General features: G+C 40.0%; 2 protein-coding genes across 6 annotated transcripts in view; one reads left to right on the top strand and one right to left on the bottom strand.

The window, feature by feature from the left end:
• Positions 1-324: 324 nt before the first annotated feature.
• LOC137598454 (uncharacterized) lies at positions 325-10,613 on the bottom strand. Of its 4 annotated transcripts, XR_011036681.1 has the most exons (6): positions 10,410-10,611; positions 7,466-7,708; positions 5,239-5,736; positions 4,027-4,293; positions 3,529-3,762; positions 325-2,084 (listed from the first exon to the last, which is right to left on the bottom strand). XR_011036681.1 is itself a non-coding variant. In XM_068318587.1 (5 exons), the coding sequence occupies exons 1-4, from the start codon at positions 10,474-10,476 to the stop codon at positions 4,076-4,078; spliced, it is 822 nt and encodes a 273-aa protein (XP_068174688.1). In that variant the 5' UTR covers positions 10,477-10,613; the 3' UTR covers positions 2,107-3,762; positions 4,027-4,075. The 4 variants fall into 4 exon arrangements, 3 of the variants coding, with proteins under 3 accessions (XP_068174688.1, XP_068174686.1, XP_068174687.1); XM_068318587.1 differs by lacking the exon at positions 325-2,084 and having other exon boundaries at positions 2,107-3,762; positions 5,239-5,532; positions 10,410-10,613; XM_068318585.1 differs by lacking the exon at positions 325-2,084 and having other exon boundaries at positions 2,107-3,762.
• Positions 10,614-14,278: 3,665 nt separating this feature from the next.
• Positions 14,279-23,564, top strand: part of cherp (calcium homeostasis endoplasmic reticulum protein) — a 36,447-nt gene continuing 27,161 nt past the window's right edge. For both annotated transcript variants that reach the window (XM_068319708.1, XM_068319707.1), the window contains exons 1-2: positions 14,279-14,423; positions 16,591-16,764. In XM_068319708.1, coding sequence (XP_068175809.1) covers positions 14,399-14,423; positions 16,591-16,764 — 199 coding nt within the window. In that variant the 5' untranslated portion in view covers positions 14,279-14,398. The remainder of the gene's footprint in view (positions 14,424-16,590; positions 16,765-23,564) is intronic.

Below are 23,564 nucleotides of genomic sequence, written 5' to 3'. Positions count from 1 at the left end.
AAAGTACCTTTTTTAGCCTTAAGTATTGGTGATTATACACTTTACAAGCTTACCTCTTCTATGAAAGACTAATGGCTTTAATGGGTTTCTCCTCCTGACCTAATACCCTTTTCACTCTTCAATCCAGGAAGAAACTGGTGAGTGATGATGTTTTTGTGAGTGCTGTGAGGCGATTTAAAAAATTAATTAATTACAGGATTTGTAATTAATTAATCTAATTAATCGCATTTTAATCTCATACCTGCTAAAGGCCCGAAAATAAAGGTAAGAAAAAAAGAGGTTGCGCATCAACTATGTGTTTTTACTATAGAGTGCTAGACCAAATAATTAACTATCAAAAATAGGGATAAACTCCCAAAAGGTAGCACATCTAAAAAATTAATCAAGGGAGGACAAAGTACTCACATTTCCACTTTTTTTTATTTTGGCACACACCAAAAATGAACTTACGCGTTTCGGCTATGAGCCTTCATCAGAGCATGGTTTGAATTCTAGGACATTACAAAATTGTAGTGCATGACTAATCAATAGAATACACCAAGAAAAGACGATTTGAAATCCACATTTTTATAGGTTAAGCGTGCTTTATAAATGAAATTCAAAAGAAAAAAGGCCAAGTACATCAGCAAACCAATTAGGCCAGGTGCATTTCTCAAAAATGCAATACGAATATAAATAAAATGAAGTTAAAATAAATAAAATTCAGAAATAAAATAAGGCTGAGTCTAAAATAGGCACACAAGCAGACTCAATCAAAATGAATACTAAAGCTGACTCAATACAGCAATTCAAGATGAATAGTATAACATGCCTCTAAATACGGCAACAATAGCAAAATGCCAACAGGCTTTTCCTCAGCTAACGTTACAGGAACTGACAACAGGCAACTCATTGTCCTTGACATGTTTTGCATTTAAATGATACGTTAGGCTGGAGCTGCTTCGGTGATATGAAAATTCTCTCTTACAAAAGGTACAAATAATAATACTAATAATAACGATAATAATAATGGATTACATTTATATAGCGCTTTTCTGGACACTCAAAGACGCTTTACATCGGATCCATTATTCATTCACTTCTCATTCATACTTGGTGATGGTAAGTTACGTGTGTAGCCACAGCTGCCCTGGGGCAGACTGACGGAGGCGTCTACAGTGCAGAATCACTGCGTTTTTGTTGATAGTCCCATCTTTGTTCTTTTTAGAAATAAACTTTCCGCCCAAAGGTCCGAGTGGGCTTACCTCACTCTCCTGTATCGCGTCCATCTCTGTTGTCAGTCACTCTGCTTTTGACGAGTGGCGCAGGTACGAAGTGACGTCACTGCAGCCTACGGCTCCCTCAATGGGCCCAATTTGCCACTCGCGATTAATTGTGTTAATTTTTATAGCGCGTTAATTTGTAGCGTAATTAATCTAATTAACGCGTTAAAGTGACAGCCCTAATGCACCTCCAGTGTGAGCAAATTTCCATAAGGATCAACAAGGCATAAGCAACACCACAAAAACTCACTGCTATATCTTTATATGCTCACAGCTCAGCTGAGACGGTCCCTCTATGCTGCAATGTCTGACATGAGTCACACTGCGCCAGGCCTGATGTCAAGGTGTTGCTGGTATCAGTGTCCTGACACCCCCGTCATGCATTACTGACCACAGCCACAAGAGCTTACAGGAAGGTTGCCTGTGTACTGGGGTGTAGTTTAGGAAGTCAGAGTGAATACAGATGCTATGCAGTCACATTATATGAGAAGCAGATTGTGTCAGAAATAGAAAATAACTGTTAAATCAACCTATAACACACTTATTGTACAGTTGTTAATACTGTAGAAGAGATTCTTCACTCAACAAAAGCTCATTTGTTGCTGCAGCCAGATGATGAGTCAAGTTGTTATAGTGCAGTTTTATTTCAATCACCATCTATTGTGCAGTGGCGTTGCCATAAACAAGCAGTGCACTGTTTTATTTGTTGCCTGCAATGAAAATGTTGTGCTTTGTTTCCACCAATAAAAATCCTGTTTAAAAAGTTGAAAAGGAGAAGCCTGGCTTTCTGTGGTTGCTTTTATATGTTGTGTCCTACCAAGTCTGTGAATAGAGAAATAGAGAATGGTTTCAAAATACATTTAATTAAAAAACAGGCAGTTCAACAATTCACATTTGGCAGCAAAGCTTCAATGCATGTAAGATACATACAATGTAAAATACCAACATCTGACATCTTGAGTGTATTTTGGAAGTGAATGTGCAGATAAAATGAAAAACAGGTTTCAAACATTTAATGAGTGGATGTCTTAAGTCAGTCATCCCTTCACCATCAGCCTGATGAAGTATTTTTCCTTTCAATTGCTGCCTTTCTATCTTCATTTATGGTGCAAAGATCCTCTGATTCATGTTGATGTGGCTTACTCTAACCTGTGGCTTATTCAACTCATTTTCCTGCATATTTGCAGAAGAAATACACAGCAAAGCTCATACGCGCGCGCGCACACACACACACACACCATACACACACACACACACACACACACAGTATAATCAATGCAATGCAATGAGAAGAAGGTGATGTCATATCAGTCCAGATAATACGTCCAATACGTTCGGTGAACACTAAAGCTGAAACTAAGATGAAGAGTTTGACAATGTTTGGATAACGCAGTCATCAGTAGTATTTACAAAACGCAGAACAACGTTAATATTGTGTGCAAAACCACAGACTAATTGAAGTCTCCAGCTGTCACTGGGTGATTGGCTGCCTCGTGGTGAACATACTCAATGCTAGCCATCAAACACAGGCAAGTCAGAACAGCTTCTTGGCCCAGAGCATGTTTTTTTAAATGTGAATCAGGCAAAGTACTGAGAATGACTGGTACATCTGGAAGTTAGTTGGTTTGAATATAAATACAGCACACAGTTGGAGCTGCTCCTGTGCTGGGTAAGGCACTCTCTCCTGGACGTTAAGACTTAGGAAAGAAACAAAAAAAAGACACTGCACATATCAAAATAAGGCCAAAAGGCAGAAGGACGTTTAACGCAGAAACAGAAAAAAGAGACAATCCTTGAATAGTGCCTGCCATCCCTTCAAAAGTCGATGCACACATCGTTTACAGACACGCCTACACACTCGCATTGCTGTGCCAGCACTTACATCTGTACACAAAACTCAAGTTTTGCCATCCAAAAAAAAAAGAACCATTTTTAAAAATTTTTACTCCTGTCAAGGTAAAGTGCAACCTGTTCAACATTATAATCAGCTGCTTTGGTTGTAATTTATTTTGTTTCAATCAGATTGCCAGACTCTGATGGACGCCCCAAACCAACCTGCTAAACAGAACCCAGTGACCTTAATTAGGAGTGTCGCAGGACGGGCTGAATCTGTGTCGAGAAGTTACCCATCTAAATGATGGACGTAACTGATCAACTTCTATCCCACTTTATAACCACCCTTTTTCCAGAGAAATCTACATATCTACAACGAACGGGGGCATTGTTCTAATTTGTGATTATAGACATCAAAATAGCCAAAAACAACCTTGATGTGGGAGAATTCTTTGTTGCTCCATGTCTTTTCATGAAAAAAATCCAGAAATTTGCCCATGCCTTCCCAGTTTTCTTTCTGTTTGGTGCATATTAAGAAGGAGAGACCAGGATCAACAGTCGATGCAGCATGAAACTGGATTCAAAGCGAGTTTGGGTGTCAGAAATCTCAGCCGAGCCTCTGTCAGTAGCTGTACATGGACAAGGGTGTGTCCTCCATTATATCATCCTACACAGAAAAACACAGATGATTCGTGCATGGCTGGTACACATATGGGATTCTAATATGTGTTATCATACACATAATAAATAAATAAACAATAATAAACAATTAAATTTTTTAGACATCTTTCATACTGTCATTTTTCCAACTCATTTGAAATGCAAAACTAGCATCAAATTCAGAAAAGCACATATTTACAACAATCAATGAAGTGGAAGAAGTAAATATTAAATATATTATATTTTTCTGACTCAACTCAAAAAGCATTACCTTTGCTATTCATAGTTTCCCAAGCATCCCAATTTTGAGGCGATTGTGATTAAATAATGGGCTGTAGAAGAAACAGTGAAAAAATGTTAGACATCACGGATGAGCTCACCATAGGTAGGTCCTGCAACCTGCGGAACTCTGGTCTGTTGTCTCTTCGGCGCAGTTTGAAGAAGAGGAGCAGAGTGACGATAACAGCCGTGATGATGAAGGCTGACACCAGACCAGCCAGTAGGGGGTCTAATGTTGGAGACTCATGGGCTATTGTTGCTGGAACAAAAGCGAAAGGCCATAAACAAGCCGGCAATGCTATTTGAAATATTTTGGCTTGAGGACGCTTCTTACATGGGTATTTAAAGCTGTGGCTGGAGCTAAATATAGACCGACAGCAGCATGTTGAGTGTTCATCATGCAGCTCTGGACATGAGTGTCAAACACTGGGATGATGTTAAGCTGGCCTTTGCATGAGGTCTCTGTTCAACAACTGAACTTGCTCGTGGGTTAATATTGTAAGATTTCTTTTGCTTACATTATATGAACAGACATGTATTATTGCGTGCTCTAAATATCTGAGAAGATTAAACGTATTGATGTCCCTCCTGGTTTTCCATTTAAGAGGACTGTCTGTTTTTATAGTGTATTCCTGCATAGGAACGTTGCTATGGAGGAATATTTTGTAAACGTAGCTGCTTTTTCTAAAATCCTCTGGTTGAAAGTAGCAACAACCACAGAGCAGTGAATGCTCCCTGTTCCTCCGGCTAATGGAAAGAGGCAGGATGCCAAGCATGGCATGTTAAAAAAATAAAGGGGGAGAGAATTTTATATTTTAACTGTATTCCAGTAAGCTGTGGCCAGAAGAGTTAATCAAGTTTCCTTTCCTTTGTAAAGTCCTGGTTAAAGCCTCACAGTGGTAAAACAGATAAAGCATGAGAAACAGAGCATTCTTGAAGCCTTGAGTCCCATGACTGCCTCTGTTACTGGCATAAACAGAGCCATGATTGTGGGGCGCCTGGTGGTGACAGTGCCTGCAGAAGTGCTTGCAGAAGATGTAGACGGAGTGGTGTGTTTGTGCATGTGTGACAATGAGAACTGGCTTGTGTCGCAAAACAAAGAACAGCTTCTCCTTTGTTGGTGAAGCCAAACACTTTTAATATCCAGGCAGAAAGTCCGTCAGAACAAATTCACACAAGAATACAGCAGAGATTAGACACTTACTGTCACCACCAACATTGAGCTGGGAGGGGGTGTCGGCGTGGACTTTGGCCTGGGCGGAGGAGCTACTGGGCGTGGTGACGGTAGACGTTTGTTGTGCTGCACTGAAGGTCTCGGGATGTTTTTTAGTCTGCAAAGTGTTTTGTGAAGGTCTGAGTGACGGTGATGCAGAACTGGGGGGCTCTTGAGAGGAAGTGGTGCTGGATGCTGCGCTGGACCGGTTGACGACTGACGTGGTGGTAGCAGCTGGCTTAGATGCTGAGACTGTGATTGACTGATTTGATTGCATGGTGGTTTCTGAAAGAGGAAATGCAGACTGATGCAACGTAGTGGTGGGTGGAGTGGTGGCCAGTGGGGTATCTACAGGGGTGGTGTGAGCTGTATGTGTGAGGTTGATAGTAGTGGAGCTAATGGAGGTGTGAGAGATTGGAGTGTGGCTCCCGGGAGTGGAAGACTGTGATGTCAACTGATCTGCCTCAGAGGGAGTGACAATGTTGGTACCTCCAGGAAAAGACAGATAAAAATATCATTAAAACACTTGCAGTTACACTTGTGATGCAATACTGTGTGTATTCTGAAAACACGAGTTGGTGCTGAACAGTTTTGTACAAACTCAGCACCTGACAGCCGAATGTGAGGTATATAAGATCTTTATCATCCAAAATATGAATTAACAGTGATTCCCGAATTATTTACATGAACATGTTTTAAGGTTGTCCTCCGTGAGAATTCTAATTTTCTTTTTTTGTCTTTCCCCTGATATTGGAAGTAAAAAGATTTTTTGGGGGGCACAGGGCATAGAAAAACTAAACATAAAAATTTCATCTGAACATCAAACCAAGAAAATCAAAAAAGAATCAACTGGATTCTTTATGGTTGATTAAACTTTTTTTTTATCCAAGCAGGTCCAGTTGATTCTTTTTTGCTTTTCTTGATTGACCTCAACCTGGATGACAGAGAACCAACACAGACTTCATCTGTGTTTTCACTAGAAACAGTCCACGTGAAACGTGTTGACACCGCAGATAGGTATAGCAGCTTCCGCTTCATGCTGAAACTTCCTGCCAGGGTAACCCCAAAGACATCTGTCAGTCCAAAGCTTTACTGTAGTCAACAACATTTAAATGAATGGTAGAACTGCACAATCAGTGTCCCCAGAGGATTCACTTCTAACACCTTTGGCTTTTGTTCTTACTGTTACTATTCAGGTTTTTATTACTGTTCTTATTCACGTTTGCCCTGTTATCTACTGGTCATGTTTTATGTTCTGTGTTTGGACTTATATCCTCCATGTGTCTTTAATATTTTGGTCTCTCATTCTAGATTAGATCCTGCAGTGTGTGATTGTTCTCACCTGAGGGGGTTTCTTTCCTACCCCATGTGCCACCTGCTCTCTATCTCCTCATGTTACATGTCTGCATTTATTCTGTTTTCCACACTTTCATGACCAGTGTGTTTTTGATGTATGATCACATGTCTATCCATTGGCTATTGTGTTTCCTGTATTGGACAGTCCATTTATTTTTTATCTTGGATTGCAAACTTTTTTATTATGAGCACCATAATATAAATAAAATGAAGTGATAGCAAAAAAAAATACAACAACCCTAAAAGCCACACATCTCAAAAACAAAATCCATTGGTATGGTTAACTTGACATGCCAATTTCATATGCAGACGCAAACGTATGTTTCTAAGATTGAGTCTAACCTACGGAAAAGGTGGTGGAGGGTTTTCACATCTAGATTTCTCACTGTCTCATGAAAAGTCACACAGCATTTAATAATTTCTCTCCTCTACTAAAAACTATCTGAATTCCTTGTGACGAAACTTACACTTGGGTATATTCAACACCTTTTTAATGAACTTAGTCATACCTTTTTAATTCTCCTCCCTAACATACATCTTCCATCCATTGTGATGCTCTCATCTACTCCATGCTCCAGTATGTTGTTTTTACCAGACTGAGCTGTCTCTGTCTGAGCTGTGTTTGTGGCCTGGCTGCAATCACTTCAACCCCGCCTCGCTCTGTGGCCCACTTCTGGACATGGACAACACAGATAAGGGCTTTAAATATAGATCCTAAACTCTTAGCCACCTGCTGCTGGACACCCCGTTAAATCCTCCTGAAGTGTGACAAAACTCTCTAACAATCTTCAAACAGAATCAATACCCACACCATCAGATCAGAGAATAATGCAGCATTAAACACTCAAAGATGGATAGTTACCATTATCTGCATCTGCTTCCAGCGTCACAGAGGTGTTTGTCTCCTCCGTTGTTGAGCTGTTGCTCAGACTGACGGTGACACTTGAACTTGAATTAGTACCAGGGTCATTTGGTGAACGTGAAGTAACAGCTTGGCTAGTGTTGTTGAAGCCAGAAGCAGGCACAAACACTGTAACCGGAGCTTCAGAAATCGTCCCACTGCCACCGCTCTGTGTAGTGACGGAGGCTGTGGTCTGGCCATCGTCTAATGAGGAGTGGACACAATTAGATTTGGATAATAATCAGTCTCCAGTTATTTCTTCAGGATCATTAACAGTTTATTTGCTAATTATTCCAGGCAGTGGTGAGTATATCAGATGGAGCAGGCTCATGTGTAGACAAACAGTCAAACAGATGCAGTACATTATTTAGCCGTGCAGAGAATACCGTTTGACTTTGTGCACAAGATCCAATCACATTCTCAGTATGACAGCAGCCTTTTACTGAAGAGTGTGTACCATCATTGGTGTAAACAGGGGTTGACTGTTTATTTTTTGTTTATTGAGTGGATACTGAGAATTGTAGCAACACGCATGATTTCGAAATAAAAGGTATGAGGGCTTGACTTTTACTTTGTGTGATATCCACGTCCTCACTCTGAATCTTTTCAATCTTCCTGTTCAGGTCTTCATGTGTGTTTCTACCTGCTTCTCTTTGATGAAAACCAGAGCACTAATGTAATACATGTCATTAGTGCACAGTAACACGCAGCCATGATGCCTTTCATTACCTCCATAATCACTCAAACAGCTCATTGGCACATAGACGGTGGGAGCCAGAGAAAGACCTGTTTGAAGTCCAATGATAAGGAAATAGACACGCTTGGCCTTATAATACTGGCCTTGTTCCCTCATTTAAACTGTGTGTGTGTGTGTGTGTGTGTGTGTGTGTGTGTGTGTGTGTGTGTGTGTGTGTGTGTGTGTGTGTGTGTGTGTGTGTGTGTGTGTGTGTGTGTGTGTGTGTGTGTGTGTGTGTGTGTGTGTGTGTTTGTGTGTGTGTGTGTACAGAATAGATTCATACAGAGAATCACTGTTTCCTGTGTTGCGCACACCTCTCTGGAGGTATTACAGGCCCTTACTCACAGACTTTCAGGCCAAAGGAGTATGTACCAGCCTAAGAAGTTCTTGTTCACTTCAAATGAGAGTAACCAGCAATTCCAAGTTGTCTACTGTGTCAGCACTCGATAGCTAAAGTGCCAATCATTAATGATATCAACGTTGAACCCGACTAACCCCTGCTAGAAAGCCAACACGTAATACCGGTGATTTCTGTGTGGATGATTGAGCAGATTATTTTAAAACGCTTGAAGAGAGTGAGCACGCCTGTAGGCAAACCGTCCTTGACCCTTTCGACTCCACTGCTTTCAGACTGCCAACTGCTGTGTGACCTCTAATAATGTATGTCATATCTTTAGCCTTATAAATAGCCTCATAAATACTTATCTTTTTTCTTTTAAGCACATATAAGTAATTAGGGTTTTCAGATACTTATATAGTGATGATTTTTTGTTGATTACAAATATGCATAAAATGTTGGAAACATTTTGCTGTTGGAAACACTTTAGAGGACACGGGATACTCATAAACTGGATTATGTAACCACACATAAAATGACATTCCATTCATTCATTTCCAGATAAATAATGGTACTAATAATAACTGAGCTACATTTTAACTCAATTTAGTATTGGCAGGATTAGTTTACTCGAGTTATAACCCATACATTTGTATCAGCTCCTTTTTTCTTTCATAATTTTTCTATACTTTAAGACTTTGTAAACACAGGTGTGTATAGGTTCTAAGTTAGCTGACTTGTAGAAATGGTATAATATGTGAAAGATTTGAGATTTGAGATGTAAACTAGGTTATTGCCACATACTGGATATTCATCGAATGTTTTTGTTTACAATATGCTCACAAATATGTCCTTTTTGGAAATCAGTTACAAGAATTAGCATCTATTTAAAGTTTTAATGAGCTACCATATCTGTCCTAAGTCTCATGAGTGACTGTCAACAAAAACTAAATAGAAATAATGAGACAAAAACAAAGTTAAGTTTTTAGTCTTGTTTTTTTGTTGTCTCCTAAAATCACCCGGGGGGATTTGACTTCATAGCCCACACAATCTGCACCATAGATTATGTGTAATATATGAGTAATTAAATATATGCTGCATATTTATTGTATGAAGTCTGATTACAGTAGAAATTGACCCTGATGCTCCTACATTTTTATAGATCTTCATAAAATCTACAAACTGCACAGAGACAAGCCAATTAGCAAGATCCCAGTAAAACCACAATATACTACTGCACAGCATCACCCATCATTTATCAAAATCCACTTCCCTGCATATTCACAAGCAATAAAACTCCTCCAGTGGAGCAGAAGTGTTTTTTTATTCTTTTGAATGAGCTGGATGAGCTGATGGGACAATTCTGCTCAGTAAAATCCATTCAAACATCAATAGTCTCATTTTCTTTTATGTGAGGGGCACGGGTTGAAAAAGGGAGGAGTATTTAGAAACAGGTAGCCAAGGAGAGAAAGCGGAAGGTGGCTGTGAGTGAAATACAGGACGTGTGAGAGGTGTGTGTACATGCAAAAAGAAAGAGGAAGAAGGAGGGAGGGGGGGGGGGTGATCTGAGAGATAAAGTGTGAGAAATAAAGGAGCTCTGGTGTGGGAAAGATGGTTTGAATAAATCAGGGGCTTGTGAGTCATGATCCGGCTCTACTTCAGGTTGATTCACCATTTATCTTAAGAGGAAACTGAATGTTCAGACTCACTTCAGCTGTGTTCAAAATATCATCATAAACTATCAGGAAAATGAGTGTTGCAAATCAATCTAACCAGAAAAAGGACAAATCAAAGCCAGGACAAGATTCTAAACAAACAAAATCTCTTCTTACCATGTGTGGCTGATCCCAAGTTTACGAGCAGCAGCGCGCAGAGGGCAGCTCTGAGTCTGGTCCCCATCGTCTGTCCTCCGGTAACACACTCACACAAACACACCACTGACGCTAAGCCTCGACTCCGTTTACCCTCCGATCCCCAGACTTAAGGCGATGAAGAAATCCCACAGCGTTCTGCTCTACCCACAGGACACTGCAGCTCCACCGGTGTGTGCGTGGCTCTCTCTCTCTCTCTCTCTCTCTCTCTCTCTCTCTCTCTCTCTCTCTCTCTCTCCTCTCTCTCTCTCCCTCCCTCTCTCTCTCTCTATCTCTCTCTCTCTCTCTCTCTCTCTCCTCCAAATCAAATCAAACCTCTCTCTCTCCCTCTCTCTCTATTTCTCTCTCTCTCCAGAAACAGTGCCACGTGTTCCCTGGTCAAAACAGAATGAATATAACAATCTAACACGGTGATTGACGTTTATTCACACACCAGCAAAACACAACGGAGACCCGCCATGATGAATCATCTGAGTGTAAACAGTGGACAAAAAATATTCATCATTTAATTTGTATTTATTTTTTAATGCTAAAGAGCGCAAATACTAAAATAGGGCAACAGTAACCCAATTAACTTAGCGCTCTGCCCCCCCCCCCCCCACATGAAGTGGGTGGAGGATAAATGAATAGATTCAGTCATTCGTTAGTAGTTTTAGTCACACTTCAAATTGTCCGAATTTCACGCGTTATCTGATTGTCACAGCGCCTCCTGCTGGCGGAGAAAGTAAACCCTCAGAGGTAATGATGATGTCGCTCACAGTGGTCCTCAAGGTGCTCAAGAAGCTTGTGTGTATGCCCAGACACATGACAAATTAAAGAGAACATTGGTGCCTACTATCTTAGATTGCTGAGAAGGGTAAACGTGTCTCAGGACCTGCTGCAGTCCTCTTACAGTACTGAACAATACAGTACTCTGAAAGTAAGTGAGATGGGCTGTTGGAACATTTTACAATCATGTACTCTGTGCAATGTATTTGTTGCGACTGCTGCTATTGAACCCTCTGCTGTGCATTACATTTCTACACTCTTTTCGGCTCATTCTAAATATAATAAAATGTTTTGTTTTTATGCTCATTATTTTTTGCACCTGAGTTTTTACTCCAAGAATTGTCTGTAAAATTTCATTGTACACTTGTGTACAATGACAATAAAGGTATTCTATTCTATTCTATTCTATTCTATTCTATTCTATTCTATTCTATTCTATTCTATTCTATTCTATTCTATTTATCAATCACATTTTATATATATGCTGCCAAATCATCTCATATCACTTTCCATATAGCTGGTCTAAACCAGTCTCTCAAGCCTATTTACAGAAACTCACCAGAATTTGCCAGGAGAAAACAGTGGCGAGAAAAAACTTCCTCTCTTCAGGCAGAAACCTCGAGCAGAACCCTGCTCCTGGAGGATGGCTGTCTGCCTTGACCAGATGGGGTATCAGAAAAGGTTGAGAAAGAAAGAGAGAGAGAGAGAGAGAGAGAGAGAGAGAGAGAGAGAGAGAGAGAGAGAGAGAGAGACAGAGATTTGTTTTTGATTTTTAACATCACATTTATTCATAAAAGCCAAATTACAAGATGATCACGTTGACACAAAATCTGAAAGAGATTCTCACAAAAAGGAATTCACGTATCAAAAACAAATAATGATATATTTTTAACAGTACTGTGTGTTTCCTGAACAAAGAAAACATCTAACCTTTTAACAATTATCAAACTACAAAAAACAGGTTTAAAAAAAAGCAGGTGAAATTCAAAAACCAACTAATCGTTCTCCACAATCATGCTTTTTACTTTTTCATTAGTTTCTTCAAATCCAAAGACCCCTTTGTCCGTAAAGACTGGTTGGTCACTGCCTTCTGGATTTTTTAAATAAAAACTGACGGTATCCAGAAACACTTTGAGGTCAAGAGAGAAATTTTCTACTTTGGCCCTCGAACCCTGTATGCACTGCAAGATTTTTTTTAATTTTTGGGAATCATATTTTTCTGATATGGCTCCATTCAAACTGTTTTCGTTTTCTTTCTCAGAGCTTTCTCAGTAGGTGTCTCAGGTGTTTCTTTAGAAATTTTCTTCGCTTTATTCATTCTTGTCTCAGTGTGTTTTCTTTTAGAAGCTATCTTTAATAATTCCTCGTCTAACATCCTCTTCCTCCTTCTCCAGCTGAAACTCGGCTGGAGAAGGCTGTCTCTCTCGCCCCCTCAGCCTCCGCCAAATCACTCTGTCTATCCTTTCTGCTTAAATCCTTGTCCTGTGTGTTATTCTATGGCCTTGGGTTGGTGGCCGGTGACTGTTTAACCTTTGTGCTGTCACCCGTGTCCGGTTTAACCTTTGTGCTGTCACCTGTGACCTCTGCTTTGATAGCAGATGATTCAGCGGGGGATGGAATTGGAACCTCACAAGGCCGCGATTTTGAAATCAGGACCGTAGCACTGGAAGCCACCACAGAGACTGTGGGCACTGGCTATTTAACCTTTGCGCTGTCACCAGTAACCTGTGTGTGATTCTGCGGCTCCAGGTCAGCAGCTGGTGATTGGGGATTGGGGAATGGAATTGGAAACCCACATGGCCGCGGCCTCGGAGCCTGGGCCACAGCACAGGATTCCACTAAATTTTGGTTAGAAGCGGCAACCACCTGCTCTGCGGCAACCACAGCAGCTGGCTACGCAGCAGCCTTAGCTATATATATATATATATATTATATATGTATATATATATATATATATATATATATATATATATATATATATATATATATATATATATGAGAGAGAGAGATTTTGATTTGATTTTTTAACATCACGTTTATTCATATAGGTCAAATTACAAAAGAATCCCCTTGACACAAAATCCAAAAGAGATTCACGTAAAGAGGATTTTCAATAGTACTGTGCGTTTTCTGAACAAAGAAATATCTAACATTTCAAAATTTATCAAACTAAAAAAAAACCCTTACAAAATTAAGAAAAAAAAATTATCACGTCTTTCACTTTTTTCCTAATTTTCTCAATCTATAAAACTCTTGGTCTGTGAAAACACTTCATATTTTTCATATAAAAGCTGAGGAGAGAGAGAGAGAGAGAGAGAGAGAGAGAGACACAGAGAGAGAGACAGACAGAGAGACAGAGAGACAGAGAGAGATTTTTTTTTGCAAAAACACTTTAATCATATTCAAACATTTTGCAATTTTACATTAGATGAAGCACTAAAGTGCTTCAGAAGAAGATTTTTTGCAAAAAAAACTTCAATCACATTTAACATTTAGAACATTTAGAACATTTTACAATTTTTCATTAGTGAAACTTCAAAAACACTAAACACTCAAAAACACTAAACACCAAGAAACAAAGGGAAATACAATATAAAAATTAGTACATTATAACAGGAAATTTGTAAAAGTGAGGTGGTCATCAACTAAGAGAGAGAGAGAGAGAGAGAGAGAGAGAGAGAGAGAGAGCGAGAGAGAGAGAGAGAGAGAGAGAGAAGGGGTAGAGACGTCGATGTGTACTACGACTGTATACATGACAGATGAATCTACCATCTAGTTATATCATAAATACTATCACAGCTGCGTGGATGAATGCATGATGACGACGGAGTTAGGAGGTTGTGTGAGGTTGCTGACCATCAGATAAGCGTTTCTATGTTTCCTGTGTTATCAGACTTCTTCATCTACCCAGTATGAAAAAAGTACCGGTATGTTTAATATCTACAGATAACGCATACTCCATACGAAGTGGACATCCTCCGCTTGACCTCACGGGGCGCTGTACACAAACTGGGAGACAGTTTGCCTCGCGCTCGTTAGACACTATACGACTTCCGGTAAATGTATGAGGGCCAGTGTAGCACTGTTTAGCACTGTCGATTGTGTAAAACGTTTCGAGTAACCCAATACAACCTGGCCAATTTGTGAAATATCTGGAGGGCGACTTGTACCCGAATTTAAACATGGATATTCCTAATCCCCCCGAAGGTGAGTCGTGGGCTGCGTCGCGGTATGTTTTCAATTTAATGTAGCTAGTAGTCATGCCGCCAGAAGCTAACATTTCTGTTGTAATTAGCATCTTTACTAACACAAGTTACCTTGTGTTACGTAGTAAAGTGTAAATCGAATAGCGCGTATACCTTTGCAATTAAGCATCAGAACAACGATGGTGAGCATAGATCGATAGTATCTAGTGTATCCAAATTAAGCTAGTTGATCAATCTTTGTTGCTAAAATAATTTTTATTCTCACTGCGGTTTTTGCTCCAGTTTTGTCTATTTACAACTAGCTTATATCGGAATTACCGATCTCACAGGAGTTCCGTTCCCATCGCTATCCTCGTATTGTGTGAATTGCAGTAGTTGAAGGCCCCTTACTGGTAATGATCGGATCTTTTCTGGATACTGCAGGGTAGCTGTGTTTATCATCAAATCACCTGTATACAGTATATTTTGACTTGTTGGTATCGAGTTTTTTTAACATTACAAACACAACAGGGATCCCTGCGTCATCCACTCAACTAACTCATAAATGTCTGTGTGAATATATACGGGAAGTCCTCAACCTATTTGATTCTATGAGGTTTTTCGGTAGCTGAATGGTTCGTGAGACGTTATGGTAGATTACAATGTATAATCGCCATTTGGGGTTATATTTATACCATAACTACTCTAAATGCGAATTACTACTCTAAAGCACTCTAGAAAACAGGGTTAAACGGTCACACTAGTGACGAATGGTTTCCTTAACAGTTAACTAAAGTGAGGGAAACAACGCCTGTGATCCCCCTTTGAGGGCATAGACCAAACTAATTAAGCTCTGCTTTTCCTGCTTTAGCCCTCTTCTTCAGAAAAGCAGAAATTATTATAGGTTTATTTTTAACCGTAATACAGAAAACCAATGAAATAAATAATCATAACTTTTTTTTTCCTTAAACTTCAACAGAATTTCTACCCCCCCGCAGACAATTGCTATCTCTTTTCTTCTTCTTATCACCCAAATACTATATCCTTTTTTTCTTATTACCTGTTTCACCTGACCATGTTGTGATGTTTTCTGTAGCAGCTCAAACAGCGTTCAACATCCTATCTGTTACACTTACGTTGTTTTGAGTTACATCATTCTTGATTATACGTTGGTCTTCAAAAAAAAAAAAAAGGGGTAAGCTTCCTGATGGCCTGGTGGAAGAAGCTGTTGCACAGTCGGCTGGTCCTGGCCTTCAGGTTCTTCAGTATCCTCCGTGAACGCAGCAGGCTGATGAGGTTGTAGGATGGGTGTGTGTGGTCATCCGCAATGCTTAGTGCTTTGCGAATGAGGCGGGTGCTGTAGATCAGTGGTCCTCAACGGTTTTCGACATGGACCGTTTTTGTCTAAGAAAATCTTTGACTGACCCGCCTTCATTTTCTCAGTTAATGACGTTGGGAGGGCTGGAGTCTAATAATAAGTCTCCGGAATGGTCTTATGTCAAATGCAGACATCAACAGACAATAAACAACCTTTCATAAATTGATAATCAACATCTCTGTAAATAAAAATATTTATTTTAGAATGAAAATCCTTTTTAATTGGAAAAAAGTACTAGCGGAGACTCGTGGAAATTCCACGATAAAACAATAATATCAGACTTCATACAAAACATATGAAAAGAAATGTATTGGTATTTAAAACCAAAAATCAACGTGGTGACGTAACGACTTTGTGTTGGCAAATCATGGATTGCACTGGGCGGGCATTGCGAAGCCATAGATGAATGTTAGCAGGCTAACTGGAGAAAGAAAGCTAACTAATCATGAGATTGGGAAAGGAGCTAATATTAAAGGAAAAGGCACCTGTCAAAAGAGCAAGTGGGGAAAAAAAGGAATTAACCGCTCCAGGAACCACCCGCAAAAATGAAATTCCGCAATGTAGGGACAATCTATTATTTACGGTAATTTAAATGTTTATGAACCCTCCACATACTGATATTAAACCACCTTATATATGTATTACCTTTTCCCACACTCTCATAGACAACATGTTTGCTTTTGTATTAAAGAAAACGTACTTTAATACACAGAAGTATGCTGCGTTCCATGAGTCACGGAACGCAGCTTTTAGACCAACTTTCAGACCAACTGTCACCTCTCACTATTTTTTTCCTTTTTTTCTTTTTCAGATCAAGAACTGAGGAATGTCATTGACAAGCTAGCTCAGTTTGTTGCTCGGAATGGACCAGAGTTTGAGAAAATGACAATGGAAAAACAGAAGGACAACCCAAAGTTCTCCTTCCTCTTTGGGGGAGAATATTTCAGCTACTACAAGTGCAAGCTTTCTATGGAGCAGCAGCAGCGTATGTAGTTCAAAGGACAGTCTACCATATATTAATTTGAACAATCCATGCTTATGTTTCAATGTTTTAACTATATTTTTACTAGAATAGATGCCAGCTTGGCATTAATGAAAGCTAATCAAAGAAATTATAATCAATATACAAGATAATGTCAGCGCATTTGTTGTTTAATGGTATATTTGACTGGGATAGGTAAAAAATACACAGACAAACTGAATCAGCTGTGTCATGTGCGTGTCGTGTAATAATATTACAGTGAACTTTACTTGATAAAATACGCTTTTTATAGTTACCATTTCTGGGCTTGCACTAGGAGGTAGTAAAACCAAGCCACTGTGGCTCAGTGTAAAAGAATTGAGTAAGCCACAAAAAGCCACATTCTGTGTCCAAGACAGCGGCGCAGTGCGCTGACGACCAACGCTTGTTGTGTAGGGGGGATACCACCCCACAGGGTGGGTGGGAAATTTTTTAGAAAATGGGGTTGTTTTCCTGCATTCTGGCGCATTCTGAGGGCAAAATCTTCTGTTCAGCTTACCTACAAAAATACACTAAAGTCAACAGTTCAAGCTTAACTATCTTTATTTCTATCCTACTTTATGCAGGTATAAATGTGAGATTCAACAATTCAAATCTTGCATTCACTATGTGAAGATACAGTCATACAAAATATTACTCAATGTTTACTTATAAGTTTTACTTGGACTAGAAGACATTTGAACTTTGACCCCCACCAAAACCATTGGTATGCCATAGATAAGTTTTTTTGTTTTTTTTAATTCGATAACATGATTTTTCATTTCAATTTAAAAAACAATGAAAAGTAGCATGCGAGGTGAATACACATGCATCGCTGGTTATTCCTGCCGGTCATAGGGATTAAAAGTCTCAGACTACAAAAAAGTATTGATAATATCTTTCATTTACCTTCTGATCGGTCTGTCACCACTCCTACCTCCTCTCAGCATTCACCATTTGTCGTTCAATTAGAATTTTAACACAAACTCTACTATATAACACTGGATTCTTAATTTCTTTCGATCGATCGTCCTCGCCTTCTCTTACACCAATTCACGGGTTTAGCTTGTAAAAATAGAATCTTTTTGTTTTTCATTGGACGAAAGGAGGTCACGACCCAAGTGCATATTTAATGATCGGGAGCGTTTGGGTCACTTTGGCTATTTTGACGGCATGCACCGACGGAAATAGGGGGAGCTCCCAGGGAGCTGCTGTGTGGGGATGGGCGATACCGTGAATTTTGGTATCGATCCGATACCAAGTAAATACAGGGTAGTATCGGCCGATACCGATACGATACTGATACTTTTTGCTTGGAAATGTCAAGATCAGTGAATAATTGACCCCGCCACCCCTTGAGTTACTTTATTATAATTGTGATAAACACAGCACAAAGATTTTAGGCAATAAAAATGTTTCATTTTTTATTAAATACAATGCAAACTTTTAACAGTATAAAAAAATAAAATACGTCTACTACAACAACTGGTTCAGAACAAAAGTCAAGAGAGTCAAACCAAAAAAAGCATCAATGTAACGTAATGTTATTTCAGGCATTAAGGTTTGTTTAACACTTTAATGTACATGGTTCACAATAAGTTATAGATTATGAGAGACTCATTTTTGGGGTAATAAATATTACACTAATGAAAATGGTGTTTCTTCTCATTCACTATATAACTTTTATTTATATCATTACAATTCAGACCAAATAGGAAAGCAGTCACATAAATAACAATATCAATAACATATTGTGAACCTTGTATTTTTATCTGATTACTTTAGTAAAAGAATTAATCAATTGATCGATTCATTTGGTAATAGATAGCTGTATCCCTTAGTAAAACAAGATTTTTTTCAACTGGGTGAACATATAACCATTGAACCAATCTCCTAAAATTGATACCCAATTACATTGTGAAAAACAGATTACCGGGGTCTTGTTGATTTTTGGCTGAAAAGCCTTTGCCAGAGTCCATTGTCTCTGTCCGGAGGATGCAGCAGGCCAGTGGCCAGGTAGGGGGAGGGGCTAAAGGTGTACCTGAGTCACTCAGGCAGAGACTCACAGAGTAGCAGGGGGCGCTGGGCGAGAGAGGGGGGTGCGTTATTTGCACAGAGAAGCAGCGCTTTGAGGAAATTGGTGGAGGAGCGAATTATCGATCCCAGGACAATAGTATCGATCCGATCCAAGTACTTGCTTAGTATCGATAATATTAATATTTGGATCAATCCGCCCACCCCTACTGGTGTGGGTCTGGCAGCTGGAGCGTCGGGTCTGTTGGGGGGCTGCTGGCTTCCGACGGGTCGTCGTTGGTCCAGCAAAGCGGCGGAAAACAGAAAGACGCGAGAGAAAGACGCGGCGCTAGCGAGAGAAAAAGTTTGTTATTGCTCAGGGATTTTGTAAGTCCAAAAACGTTGTACGTTTTAGCCTTTTTTTCCTAAAAATAAGAACGCCACTGTAGCTACACAAGCTAAAAATCTTGTAGCCAATCTGCAATTTACTTCGCATATGGCGAATGGCTAGCGCAAGCCCAGCATTTGAAGTTCTCCTGGTGGTGGTAACCAGACTTGTGACTCTGAATCAGCTGGGATTTCAGCTTTGTCAGTTGTTGTTATGCATTGTATAAATGAAATGAGGAGTGATCATTGTTTCATAAGGTGGAGTGAGGAGTGATCACTGCTTATTCCTGACAGGCCTTTGGACAGCAAGATGAATTATTCACACGTCACATATTTTCAGAGACTGTCTTTGTGCATAATTGAAGCACAACTTTATGTTGATTATCCAAACCAAGTATCTCTATCCTGTTTTTCCTGTTTATGACAAGAACACATCTATTCATCTACAATTGTCTAGACAAAATAATGAATCATGTTGGCCAGGTCTGATTAGTCACCTGTACGTTCGTTTGCATCTTTTGGTGTTCTTTTTAAGACTTTTCAAGATGATGAAGATGTTCAAGATGTTATTGTCTTATTTGATTAGTCAGCTCTCAGCTCGCAAAACATCTGCTGCTTTGTCATTGTTTAAGACGTTGTTTAACCGAGGCACACCTGTCACAGATGACCTTGCAAAAAAGTGTCAGTAGCCAGAATGTCCATCAGGGGCTGATGGTCCTAATTTTCCATGTGCATGTTTTGTTTGACAAGTCATCTGTTGAGTGAACTCAAAAGTCATGAGATTGGTTCCCTATTGCAAAAGGGTTACTTGTACCACATGAGCTGGAATTCAGGACATGTACTGAGTTCATCCTCACAACTTAGTTGCAAAGTCTCCTTGTTAGACACATTGCATTTAATCCCATATGGAATGCACTGACAGTTGATTCAACAGTTTATCTGCTGATGTATGTGCTATTCTTGAGTGAGTTCCTTTGCCTCAGCCCAACATCCATCCATACATCCATTTTCTTTCACCACTTTACCCGCTTTTGCGGGTCACGGGGAGCTGGAGCCTATCCCAGCTGGCTTAGGGCACGAGGTGGGGGAAATTCTGGGCACGATGCCAGTGCGCTGCAGAGCCACATACAGATTAGATAACCACTCACAATCATTCCTACGGACAATTTGGCATGGCCAATTAACATGAAGCACATGTTCTTGGAGGTGGGAGGAAGCCAGAGAACCCGGAGAGAACTCACGCAAACATAGAGAGAACACGCAAACTCTGCACAGACAAGGACTTGAACCCGCAACCGCCTTGTTGTGCAGCAAAAGCCCAAAGTCCCTATAAAATCCAACAAGATGCGTCATGAAAATGCATGCTATCAAGAATTCGGTATATTTTCAATATTTTGGCAATGTCAAGTTGATGTTTTTTGTGAAAGTGTTCTGGCGTCTCTGTTATAAAAAGTTGCTGATCCCAAAAAATACAATTAACGGGGATATATAAAACTTTGACAGCCAGCTTTTGTATTTATAGAGAATTTTTGTGCCAAAAATAGTGTGAATTTCTGCTCATACTACCACCCAACTTAAGAACGCACATCAACCTGGGAAGAAGCGACAAAATGAAGCTTTGTCAGAAGAAAAAACACGCACCAGCATACATTTCTTTGTCTGAGCCTAAATTCTGTCAGTAATTTTGAGATTCATTGAGTAATAAGTAATTACGTACCTTATCTTTTCTCCACATACCGCTAGTACTAGCCTTTGCGTTAACATAAGATAATATATACTTTATTAATAATAATGATATTAAAAATATTAGCAACAACAATAATAATAATACCCTAGCATGGCAAGTACGGTATACAGTTATTAATAAGTTGAACTCTGAATACATAGGACTTAATGATAAGCCATATCTAAACATCAGACTGTTGTGGAACTCTATTTGATATATTAGAACTGTTGTACAGCGCAATGGCTTGTGGCAGGAATGACTTCCTGTACCTGTCCCTTTATCATCCATGATGAACAGTAAATTATCAGAGGTATGAAGACACAGACGCGCGCACACACACACACACACACACACACTTGGGGCATTTGGAGCTACTCAGCTACAGTAGTGCCTTGACATACTGACATAACACTCGACATATGGGTTTTTTGAGAAAATTAGCCGTCCCTCTGTCCATATTTTTGTTTGAAGTACGAGTGGAAATCCGATTGGTCGTGTTTCAGGACACCACCACCAGTTAACTGATGGATAAAACATCAGCTGAGGCCGAATCTCGTTCTTTCCCATGTGCTGTCCGTAAAGATGTAGCTCGGGTGTCTTGTGATTTGTGCGTTTCTTTTCATATTTAATCATCCATCTCTCCATTTTTTTCCGCTTTTATTGATTTTATGTATTTTATTGGGAAAATTTGTTTGACTTATGAGTTGTTGAACTTACAAGCTCAGTCACAGAGCAGATTAAACACGTATCTTTAGGTACTACTATATTAATATCCCCACCACTTGTACTAGGTTTAGGTTGGATAGCAGGATTCTGCAATGCACATATTTCAACCTAAATTGCACATTTTGGTTGTTATTTGTAGTCTCACTTGGGGAACTTTGCCAACTTGTCTCTTCTACTTTTCTTGGCTTGTCAATTTGTGAATTGGCATGGTGAAAAACAATGGTCACAGTGATACAGTTTTGGTTTGCAAACACTGCTCACCAGTTTGAGTTTGTGGTTATGAAGTCCCAACTGTCCTGTCTGCTGAGGGAATTTACAGTCATGCTGTTTGTTGCTGTTGACGTCCCTCCCAGCTCCAACTACAACAGCTAGACAATGGATGAACTGTACTGGCACATCAATGAGACAGCTTACCCAGATGCTTTTCTCGTTTTGGCTGTGGAGTTCAGTCATGCAGACCCAAAGAGTGTACTTCGCTGTTATGCTAATGATAGCATACATACCACTGGTCAGCAAACCAGAAGACTGTAATATGCTCAAGTAGGCTGCCTTCTGTAGCAAAACCAGAGACCTCTGGGAATACAGACTTTAGCTGCCTACATACCACAGTGCATTGAAGATGTTACCATAACTGCCGAGGCACCCTTGAGCAAGGTGCCGTCCCCTTTACAAATTGCTCATTTGAGGCGCACCAAGAAGGAGCTGCCTGCCACTCTACCTCCCCTGCATGCCTACAGGCCCCCTTGTATGTGTGTGTGTGTGTGTGTGTGTGTGTGTGTGTGTGTGTGTGTGTGTGTGTGTGTGTGTGTGTGTGTGTGTGAGTGATATAGGGGCCTGTACTCACAAATATATATCTATGCATGCGTTTGAATCATTAGCTAGAGTGTGCGTTCTTAATTTCCCTTCGGGGATCAAACCAGTATATAAAATTAAAAAAAAAAATTAACTGTTCACTGCCAGCATTGAAAATCTTCAGAGCTGTGGACACAGTTGGCCTGACGACAGCTGGGGACAAACTGTCCTGTAGCCCATTGTCGCAGAGACACTTAGTTTGTGGTGAGGCATACAGACCATTATGGACTCAGCCCACATTGCAGACCCAAACATTCCAACTCCTCTGCTGAATGACTTCTTCGCTTGCTTTCAGGCACACAACAGCACCCCTGCACAGAATACCTGAGCTACGCCTGGAGATCAGGTGCCTCTTCAAATCTTTGTTGCCACTCAATGCAATTCTTTCACATGGGGTGTGAGTCACAACAGATGCTTTGATTTCACATGTTTCAGGGTAGAAAATGCAGACTCGCAGATGTACAGTATGTTGACGCAAACATTGACTAACTTAAACACAGCCCGTTTGACACTGTGGTATTTTTCTATTGGCACATTTTTCCAGGACTCAGTGGTCCCTTTCGTTACAGAAGGTCTCGGTTGGTCCTCGTCACAAAGATTGATCATCTGCATCTCAGCTGCAGCCTCATCTTTGACTAGCAGGGCTTTTGAACAGCCATCTCTGCATTAAACAGGTCAACAAGGAACGTAATCTGTTGCCTTTTCAGCATCTTGATGTGGCACACCTGTGAGGTGGGATGGATTATCTCAGCAAAGCAGAAGTGCTCACTATCACACATTTAGACAGATTTGTGAACAATGTTTGAGAGAAATGGTAATATTGTGTATCTGGAATGAATTGTAGATCTTTAAGTCCATCTCATGAAAAACGGGAGCAAAAACAAAAGTGTTGCGTTTATATTTTTGTTGAGTATAATTCCGTGGACTTAAGCAGAGTGCATACCCAGCATGCTTCCTCCCTAAGCATCAGCAGTGTAGCTGTGGAGTGGGTGAGAAGCAAAGTCCCGAGTGTATTGGTCACAGACAACATGTCAACCACCAACACCACATCACCAGCCAGAAAAGCTAAACAGCGACTCTA

This window comes from Antennarius striatus, chromosome 7, assembly GCF_040054535.1.
Source record: "Antennarius striatus isolate MH-2024 chromosome 7, ASM4005453v1, whole genome shotgun sequence".
Classification (NCBI taxonomy): domain Eukaryota; kingdom Metazoa; phylum Chordata; class Actinopteri; order Lophiiformes; family Antennariidae; genus Antennarius; species Antennarius striatus.
The sequence above is the reverse complement of the archived record's forward strand: the minus strand, read 5'-3'. Positions and strand labels throughout refer to the sequence as shown.